The sequence below is a fragment of the Gekko japonicus genome, unplaced genomic scaffold (assembly GCF_001447785.1).
Source record: "Gekko japonicus isolate JY-2015 unplaced genomic scaffold, Gekko_japonicus_V1.1 scaffold1319, whole genome shotgun sequence".
Lineage (NCBI taxonomy): Eukaryota > Metazoa > Chordata > Lepidosauria > Squamata > Gekkonidae > Gekko > Gekko japonicus.
Window position 1 is genome coordinate 111,421 of NW_015160251.1, and position 10,081 is coordinate 121,501.

Here is a 10,081-nt window from a genome sequence, read left to right on the forward strand (position 1 = left end):
CCCCCCCCGGCAGTCTTCAAGCAGTGGCTGGGCAAACACTCGTCAGGGATGTTCTAGGCCAGGGGTGTCGAACTCATTTGTTATGAGGGCCGGATCTTACTTAACTGCCACTTTGTCAGGCTGGGTCATGTGTGCCATAAAATGTAACACAAGGTACCAGAGATATAAACTTTATAAAGATGATTTCAGATGCCAAATGCCAATATCAGGCATGATTGGATTAGGTGTGATATGCAGATAGGTGGAGATACCAGCATGGATAATGAGACAGGAAACCTAGGTCTCAATTTGGTGCAGGAGGATTTAGTCCAGGGGGATGCAAAGAATAAATGGAAAGAAGTCTGAAGAAGTGAGCCGTGACTCACGAAAGCACATACCCTACCACAATTTTGTTAGTCTGTAAAGGTGCTACTGGACTCTTACTCCTTCAAGTACCATTAGAAACCACAACATTAAAAACCAATGGGGGGGAACATTTTAACCTTCCGGGGCATTCAGTTGCTGACCTAAGAGTAGGAGTGCTCTTACAAAGGAATTACAAAGGGAGATTAGGAAGAGAGACTGCTGAATTGCAGCTGATCATGAAGCTCAAGACAATGCAAACTCCTGGACTGAATTGAGACCTAGGTTTCTTCTCTCATTACCAATTCCTGCTATTGTCATTCGGCATCTGAAATCACTTCACTCTCCAAGATATAAGGACAGATGGACTCAGGTTCCAGCTGTCTCTGAAGAAGTGAGCAGTGACTCATGAGAGCCCATGTCCTGCCACAAATTTTGCTAGTCATTAAGGTGCTGCTGTACCCTTGCTCCCTTTCACGAATATGAAATGCAAGCTGTACTGTTAGGCTTCTTCCCCCCATCTGTTAGAAATGGAAAGGGGGATTTCTCTAAGTGCCATGGGACTCCCTCCTCTCCTCTCTCTGGAGTGCTCTGGGTCTTCTTCGCCCCAAGGAAGAAGTGTGCTTGCCTACAAAAGCTTATACCTGGAATAAAATGTTTTTGGTCTTAAACACAGGAGACTCTCTCTCTCTCTCTTTCTTGAACCTGGAATAAAACGTGTTTGGTTTTAAACACAGGACTCTCTCTCTCTCTCTCTCTCTCTCTCTCTCTCTCTCTCTCTCTCTCTCTCTCTCTCTCTCTTTCTCTCTCGCTCTCTCTCTCTATCTCTATCTCTTTCCCTCCCTCTCTGTCTCTGAAGAAAAAAAAGTTTGCTTTCACACAAAAGCTTATACCTGGGATAAAACATTGCTGGTCTTCTTAAAAGCCCCATGAGAAGCCATTTCCCCCCCTCTCTCTGGCGCTTTCCCTCCCCCTCCCTCCCCAGAGGGGGGGAGGAGCCCTTAGCCAATCGAGGGAAGGCTTTCTTTCTCTCCTCTGCCAAGCAGGAAATAGGAGAGACTGGCCAAAAGGAGCTGCGATGCTGGAAGCAGGAAGCAGCACAGAGTCAGTTGTCCTTGGGCTGGACTGGAGGCTTGCAGAGGCTGGGTCCAGCCCACGGGCTGTATGTTTGACACCCCTAATCCAGCACTGAGCCAGGGGTTGGACTAGATGGCCTCCGCGGCCCCTTCCAATTCTATGATTCTGTGTTTCAGGGGGATATCGCCTGCTGTGCCGGAACGGCTCTCTATATATGGAACATCAGCGGGAAGCCCCTGGCCAAGCTAGACTCTGCCTGCGGCTCTGGCTCCACACTCTCCTGCTGCTGCTTCCTGACGGTGGCGGACTGGGACGTGCACGGCCTGATTGCCACGGGGGACACGGGTGGACACGTGCAGGTAGGACTTCCCCAGGGAAAGGCTCAGCCGCCAGGGGCCCCCTTGGCGTGCCTTTGAAGGGGTCTACTGGAGGCAAGAGGGCAGGTTCCCTGGGCAGTCTGCCAGAGGGAATTTCTTCTGTAGCTCAGGACCCCGGTGGCAGAACCACACTGAGAGGGCACCATTGAGGGGCACAAGCAAAGACCCCTTTCCTCACTACTCCAGGGCCAAACGACGGCTGCCACGGAGCTCCGGGGTGGGCTGCCACCCACAGGGACACACCCATGGGCCTCAGCCTGACTCAGACCCTCCTCAGTCCATCAGAGCCAGTTTTGTCTACCCAGACTGGCAACGGCTCTCCAGGGTCTCAAGCAGGGCCGGCTCACTCACTAGGTGAACTAGGCGATCGCCTGGAGCAGGCGGGCCCTTAGGGGCGCCAAACTGCACCCAGCCCCATACTCTGGGAGTTTCTTGATTATTTGTGTTTTTCATTCTTCCTAAAATGCATTTATTTTTGAAAAATGGTGGGCGCACCGGGGGGGGGGGGGGGGCCAGAAGGGATCCTCGCCTAGGGTGCAAAATAAGCTGGGGCCGGCCCTGGTCTCAGGCAGAGAAAGGGCTTTCACACCCCCTCCTGCCTGGTCCTTTTGAGCTGGAGATGCTGCCGCCGGGGGTTGAATCTGAGACCTTCCGTGTGCCAAGCAGAGGCTTTGCCACTGAGCCACAGCGCCTCCCCTTTTCAGTAACCTCTCAGTCACCCATCTCCTGAATCTCTTCTCCTCCAGGAGTAAAGCATTTGGGTGAGGAAGGCGGACAACTGGCTGGTAAGGAAAGGACGTCTCCCCAGTGTGGCGGAGGGAAGTGCTGTCAAAACACAGCTGACTTATGGCCGCCCCCCTTCGCATGTCCAAGGCAAGAGACGGACAGAGGTGGTTGGCCATTGCGTGCCTCTGCGTAACAGCCCTGGTCTCAGGCCCGTAGCTACGGTGGGGCTTTTGGGGGCTCCACCCCCTTCTTAAAGGCACAGCCCTACAAGCATTTCTCCTGCAAATGCTTTTTGCAGTCATTCTTTTTTTAAAAAAAATTTAAAGGCATGAGCTCCTTTAAGCAGAGAGGGTTGCTGTAGTTGACTAATTTGCGCACTGAGCAAGGAGGTTGGAGTAGGTGACCTCTAGGACGCCTTCTAACTCTGTGTCAAGAAACTGGTCTCCTTTTCTGCCTAAGCATTCGCTTTCTTGGCTACAGAAGTCATCACCCCCGCCTGCCGACTTGTTACCAGAATTGCTGCTTAAGCTGGCAGAAGTGATTAACTTGCAGCAGCTGAGAACTGTCATCTAGAGTGGTTGACAGCCGTGTTTCCAGAAGTGTGCTCATTCAGCCACACACCCACCTTTTGCTTCTTATTCTGTTTACCTTGTTTGTTGTCCAAACCCAGGGCTTTTTTTTGGAGCAGGGACTCTTTTGCATGTTAGGCCACACACCACTAATGTAGCCAATCCTAATGAGTTCCTGCTGTTGGGTGTGGCCTATTATGCTAATGAGGTTCCTGCTGGGCGTGACCAACTCGGATGCCAGCCGAAACTCCGTTCCTGTGCGTTCCTACCCCAAAAATAGCCCTGGATCTTTGGCAGGTCCCCTTTGCTAAGGAGGAAGCTTAACGGGATCTGGCGGAGACCGTCGGTTTGCAGGTCTCTGGCGGGGCAGGTCTGCCTCCATCCTGCCTAGGGGGAGGGAGGGAGCCTGGCCGGCGTGCCCCTCGATCAGCCTTTTCAGTCTGTTCTCTTCTGCTCCTGTAGGTCTGGAAGCTTGGGACTGCCTCACCTCAGCGCCTGGACGGCAGTTCAGACTCCCAGGAAAGCCTGGCAAAGAAGGGTAAGGGCAGCCTCTGCGGAAGCAGAATCCAAGTTCCAGTGAGACATGGGAGGGTGGATCTGGAAATGACAGGAAGCTCCTCCCTCCCCAGCAAAGCCCCTGCCCCTGCAGGCTCTGCAGGAGAGCAGACAGCCTCTGCGTTAGGGCAGCTGGCGGGCAGCCCTGCTTGGAGCTTTTAGAGGACCCAGCAGGAACTCAGGGAGCTTTCTTGGAAGGCGGGAGGAGAGGAGTGTGGCCCACGGGTGTTGAGTAAAGCTCTTCTGGCGACTGCAAGCGGGGCGTTCTTGCTCAGCCAGTCCTACCGGACAGGGCTGTGGTGTGGGCAGAATGGGGAAGAGTCTTGGACACAAAGCACCACACAGACAGGGAGGTTGTCGCCCTGCCTCCCCATCCCAGCCAGAGGGGCGTCTCTCAACCTGGCCTGGCCGTCTCAAAAACCTGGATTAAGCAATGGCCACTTTACAAGTCCGGATGCTCAAGTAACTTATGAAACAGATGCAAACAAGTAACTGGGGGAAGGTGGACCATTTACATGGGGAGATGGAAGGAGCTCCAAGTGCTGGACTTCCTTTGGAGGATCTGCCTTCCTGAGAAGGTTCCACCAACTCCTCTGTAGGAGGAGCTGGGGGGGGGCAGAAACATGGGGGGGCCTCAGCCAATGCTCCCTCTAAGCTGTGGAGACTTGTGAGCAAAAATTCTACTTTGTGAACTACTGGCGTTAAAGTTGTGAGTGAGTGATTTCGGCTGCTGCATAAATTGGTTTGCTCTGGGGCCATCCTTCCTGAGCTAAGACAAAAATGTGTGAGCCGGAGGCTAGAAAACTGTGAGCTAGCTCACACTAACTCAGCTTAGAGGGAACACTGGTCTCAGCATTACATGTGCCATGATGTCACTTCGGGGAAAACCCAGAAGTGATGTCGGGTAGACCTAGGAATTGCTGGAAACTCTATGGTAAAACCGTAGACTTTCCAGCAATTCCTAGAGCTACCTGATGTTTCCCCCAGAAATAATGCCACGGTGCACATAATGCCAAGTTTTTATTTTATTTCCCCCCTCCTTCTGCCCCTTTGCCATTTTGTCCTTCTCCCTGCGTTGGCTTGGGCTCTGCCCCCCCCCCCACTTGTCCAAACAGGCACCAGTCATCAAGAGCTTCCTCAGGAGATGTGAAGGCCTTCTTCCCCTGCAGCTTCCTTTGCGTGCACACATTTCACATCCGGTAGACGGAGATGGCTGGAATTCACCAGCAGAGTTCCCTCTAAGCTGAGTTAGTGTGAGCTAGCTCACAGGTTTTTAGCCTCCTGCTCAGAGATTTATGTCTTAGCTCAAGAAGGACGGGGCTCCAGAGCAAAACTAATGCATGCAGCAGCCAAATCGCTCGCTCACAACTTTTATGCCAGTAGCTCACGAAGTAGAATTTTTGCTCACAAGACTCCACAGCTTAGAGGGACCCCTGTTCACCAGCCTTTTAAATTGCTCACAGAACTTTTTGGTTACAAATGCCACGGAAGCCAGACGTCCAGCTGGTGCCCACAGACCGCAAATCCATGGGAAGGGAGTGTCTCACAGACTCCAGAAGCCAGCAGGGGGCCCTCCAGCGTCAGGATCTCTTCCGTGCGCGGCGCTGGTCCATCGCCCTGGGACTCTTCGTGCGGGTTCCCGGCCAACGGAACGGGGAGCAGCTGACGCAGCGGAGAGGGGGTGGGGATTCCAGCACGTAATAACATGTCAATAAATGGCCCCTGAGCTCAGCTCGGCTGCCTCACTGTCAATAAATGGCCCCTGAGCTCAGCTCAACTCTGCCTCGCAAATCCCGCCAGCAGCCTCGTTCGGGCATCCGCGGAGGTGGAAAGACCGGGGCATGCAATGAGGAGGAGGCATGATGTGCGCGCACCCACAGCTGCCCCTGCGCAAATGGGTTCTCTGTGCCCAAAAGCGTCCTCTGTGGCTCCATTGGGGGGCGTGCAATTTACTCAGGGCGCCGTTCACGAGGGCGCAGAAGCAGCCCCATGGCCTCTCTGCAGGTCGCCGCAGCCAAAGGCAGCCTGTCGCCCCCTGAACCCCCCTGACTTTCCAAGGACTCCCTCCTATCTCCACACTGCCGCAGGATTAACCCCGAAGGGGGGTCGTCCCAAGGTTTGGGGTGAGCAGGGTTCCCGTCAATGTTCCCTCTAAGCCGTGGGGTCTTGTGAGCAAAGATTCTACTTTGTGAGCTACTGGCATTAAAGTTGTGAGCGAGCGATTTGGATGCTGCATAGATTAGTTTGCTCTGGAGCCCTCCTTCCTGAGCTAGGACAAAAATGTGTGAGCTGGAGGCTAAAAAACTGTGAGCTAGCTCACACTAAGCTTAGAGGGAACACTGTTCCCGGTCTCTTGTTTTCCTTTGTGTTTGCAATGGCAGAGCAGATTCTGGGCATTTAATTAGCGCTCGTCATTCTGAGCGGGCTTAGGCAGGGCGCTGCTGGCAGGCAGGCCGGGCGCGGCGCAATTTGTTTCCTTCGCGGGCAATTAGGGGGCGGCGGCGGCGGCGGCGACGCGTCCTTCTGTCCCGGCGGCCGCGAGCTGTTCGGGGCCCGCTGATGAGCCCTTCTGCTGATCTCGGCACGCCGCGGAGAAAGCAATAAGCCGCAAATCCAATTTCGCCCGCGATGGAGGCGGCCGCGCGTCAGCACAGGGGAGGCCCCCCCGGCCCGCAAATGCAATTGGGACGGCCCCCGCTGGCAACGGCGCCCGCCGAGATTAAATATTATTTGTCCCCCGCTTAACAAGTTGCTGAGCGCGCATAATCGCATTTGCGCCCCCCCCCTCTAAAGCAGCCCCTTCCCCTGAATCTTCCCTTTCCACCCAAGCAGCAGGCGGCCGGGAGGAACCCCCGCTGCTTCTCCGTCGGGAGCTGGAGCGCAGCAGCGCGGCGTGCCCGTGGAACAGGCCCGGCAGGGCGGCGGCGCTCACCACCTTGGCCGTCTCCAGGTAAGCGGCTCCCGACGCGGTACCCGGCGCGGCCACGAGAGGGCGCCCCAGCCAAGAAGTTGGGGGCCTCCTCCGGGATTCCCTGGTGAACTGTTGGCACCGCCCAGACCTTGGGTTCTTCTCTGCATGCCGGCTGGCGCTCCGTCTTCCGGCGGCTGGGCGAACAGGCCTGCGCCAGGGAGTTCAGGCCGCACTGGAGGAGATGCCAGAACTTTGTGGGGTTGCCAATCTCCAGGAAGGACCTGGCAGCCTCCCAGGATTGGAACTGATCCCCAGATGGTAGAGGTCAGGTCCCCTGGAGAAAAACAGCTGCCTTGGCGGGGAGACTCTATGGCTTTGTGCCCCACTGAGCTTCTCCCCCTCCCCAAAGCCCTCCCAGGGCCAGTTTGGTGGAGTGGTTAGGAGCGCGGACTGTAATCTGGGAGAACCGGGTTTGATTCCCCACTCCCCCCCCCACTTGCAGCTGCTGGGGTGACCTTGGGTCAGTCACAAGTTCTCACAGAGCTGTTATCAGTCCTTGAAAGAGCGCTCTCAGCCCCAACTGCCTCACCAGGTGTCTGTTGTGGGGAGGGGGAGGGAAAAGGAGATGGTAAGCTGCTCTGAGACTCCTTCAGTTACTGAAAGGTGGGGTATAAATCCCATTTCTTCATTTTCTTCTTCCCTCCCCCAGCTTTGTCTCCAAAAATCTATAGGGGTTTCCCAACCTAGGCAGAAGGCACAACTTTTCCAACGCCTGAAGAAGAAGAAGAGATTGGATTTATACCCCACCTTTCACTAGGGGTCTCAGAGCGGCTTACAAACTCCTTTCCCTTTCCCTCCCCACAACAGACACCCTGTGAGGTGGGTGGGGCTGAGAGAACTCTTGACAGAAAGGGCTCTTTTTCAAGGACAGCTGTGCCAGAGCTTGTGACTGACCCAAGGTCACACCAGCAGGTGCAAGTGGAGGAGTGGGGAATCAAACCCGGTTTTCCCAGATTAGAGTCCGCGCACTTCACCACGACACCAAACTGGCTCTCGTTCTGATTTGAAGAATCTCCCTCAAGGAGGTCCCCCCCCCTTCCAGCCATTCTCTGATATCGGAATTGCATTTTCTTAGCATTGCCTACTCCAGGATGAGAAATGCCTGGAGATTTGGGGGTGGGGCTTGGAGAGGAAAGGGCCTCGGTGGGGTATAAAGCTGGGGCATGTGCCCTTGGGGGCTGTGGTTTTCTCCAGGGAAACTGACTTCTTGTCGTCTGGAGATCAGTTGTAATTCCAGGAGATCTCCAGGCCCCACCTTGAGCTTGGCAACGCTAGGGGCCAAAATACGCACCACTGAGTTTCCTCCAACAATCTCATGTGTGCTTTTGAGGGAAGAGGTCAACAAACTACTCTCGTCGGTTCACCAGACCACCTGCAGCCTGGATCCGTGCCCATCATGGCTAATTAAACCTGGCTGCAGTGGGTTGTGAGGGGGGCTAAGGGAGACTGTCAACAAGTCCCTCATTGAGAGACTGTTCCCTACTGCTCTAAAGGAGGCAGTGGTTCGCCCTCTCCTAAAAAAGCCATATCGGATCCGGCTGGAATTGGCTGATTACCGGCCAGTATCCAATTTGCCCTATTTGGGCAAATTAATTGAGAAAGTGGTGGCGAACCAGTTGCAGGGTTTTTTGGATGACGCCTCAATACTAGACCCCTTCCAGTCCAGCTTCCGGCCAGGCCACGGGACAGAGACGGTCCTGGTCGCCCTCACAGATGATCTCCGGAGGCATCTGGATCGAGGCGGTACGGCAGTGTTGGTGTCGTTGGACCTGTCGACGGCATTCAACACAGTCGGCCATCAACTACTGATCCGCCGTCTTGCCGACACGGGGATTCAGGGGCTTGCCTTGCAGTGACACTCCTCATTTCTCCAGGGTCGGGGACAGAGGGTGGCAGTCGGGGAACAGCTATCCGGAAGGCACCCACTAATCTGTGGAGTGCCCCAAGGAGCAGTGCTTTCCCCAATGCTGTTCAATATCTACATGTGCCCCCTTGCCCAGATTGCCCGGAGGCATGGGTTGGGTTGTCACTAGTATGCGGGTGACACCCAGCTCTATCTCTTGTTGGACGGCCTGTCAGACTCTAGTCTGGGAGATCTGGACTTGGCGTTGAAAGCTGTGGCTGGTTGGCTTAGACTCACCTGACTGAAATTGAATCCAACGAGGACAGAGGTCCTGTGCCTGAGTCGGATTGGCCCAAGGTTAGGGATCCCTCTCCCAACCTTCGATGGGGCGCCGTTGGTGCCAGCGCCAGAGGTTAGGACTTGGGAGTGCTCCTGGATGCCTCATTAACGATGAAGGCCCAGGTAGCAGCCACTGCGAGGTCTGCCTTTTACCATCTACGGCTGATTAAGCCGTTGGTTCCCTTCCTCGAACGCAATGACCTGGCAACAGTGATCCACGCTATGGTCACCTCGAGGCTGGACTACTGCAACACTCTCCACATGGGGCTGCCCTTGACCCAAATCCAGAAGCTGCAGCCAGTGCAGAATGCAGCGGTGAGACTGTTGTTGTGTTTTCCTGTGTGGGAGCACATCCAGCCCGCCCTAAAAGCACTGCACTGGCTGTCTATAGCATACCAGATTTGGTTCAAGGTGCTGGTTCTTACCTTTCAAGCCCTATATGGCCGGGGACCTGCTTACCTAAGGGACTGCCTCTCCCCACATGTTCCCCAGAGCGCACTAAGATCTGGATCCCAAAATCACCTGGTTCTCCTGGGCCCGAAAGAGGCCAGGTTGGCTACAACGAGGGCCAGGGCCTTTTCCGTGGCGGCCCCTTGCTGGTGGAATGAGCTCCCGGATGGCATCAGGGCCCTGCAGGACCTCTTGCAGTTCCTCAGGGCCTGCAAGACGGAGCTCTTCCATCAGGCTGTTGAGTAGGGTGCCGCCTCGACTCTATGGCCCCGACATCAACATCGCTACCAACCTGGCCGTAACATTAGCACCACCGACGGCTGGATGTCAAACAGCTTTGCAGGAGCCTGGGGGGCGGCCGTTCAGCCATCGCAGAATGTTGCCATCTTGTCATAACGCCAGGTGTTGTGGAACTGTGGTTTTATACTTACACTTATTTTAATGTTGTTCTATTGGAGTTTTAAATGTATATTTATATCCACGTCGTTAGCCGCTCTGAGCCCGCTGCGGCGGGGAGGGCGGGAGATAAAGTTAAGAAGTAAATCAATCGATAAATTGTGCCCAACAACAAAAAAAAGCAGTACGCTTATATCCGACTGTTGTCACCTGGGGCGGAGATAACATCCGTGTCAAAGACGATTTGCCAGTCAGACACTGTGAACAGAGCATAAACGGTGCTCAGAAAAGGGGCCCTCGGGTTCACCGAGGCCCAAGGAATGGTGGGCACTGCGGGCTGCCAGGGAGGGCCCGGGGCCCTCCTGGTTTGCAACTGATCTCCAGACTACGGAGACCCATTCCCCTGGGGGAAATGGCAGCCAGGGGCGGCCGCAGC

At 55.0% G+C, this 10,081-nt stretch overlaps 1 protein-coding gene across 1 annotated transcript in view; it reads left to right on the forward strand.

Moving 5' to 3' along the window:
- The window catches only part of LOC107112972 (WD repeat- and FYVE domain-containing protein 4-like), an 18,348-nt gene that overhangs the window by 6,308 nt on the left and 1,959 nt on the right, over positions 1-10,081 (forward strand). The window contains exons 3-5 of the mRNA XM_015414179.1: positions 1,596-1,778; positions 3,554-3,629; positions 6,479-6,596. Coding sequence (XP_015269665.1) covers positions 1,596-1,778; positions 3,554-3,629; positions 6,479-6,596 — 377 coding nt within the window. The remainder of the gene's footprint in view (positions 1-1,595; positions 1,779-3,553; positions 3,630-6,478; positions 6,597-10,081) is intronic.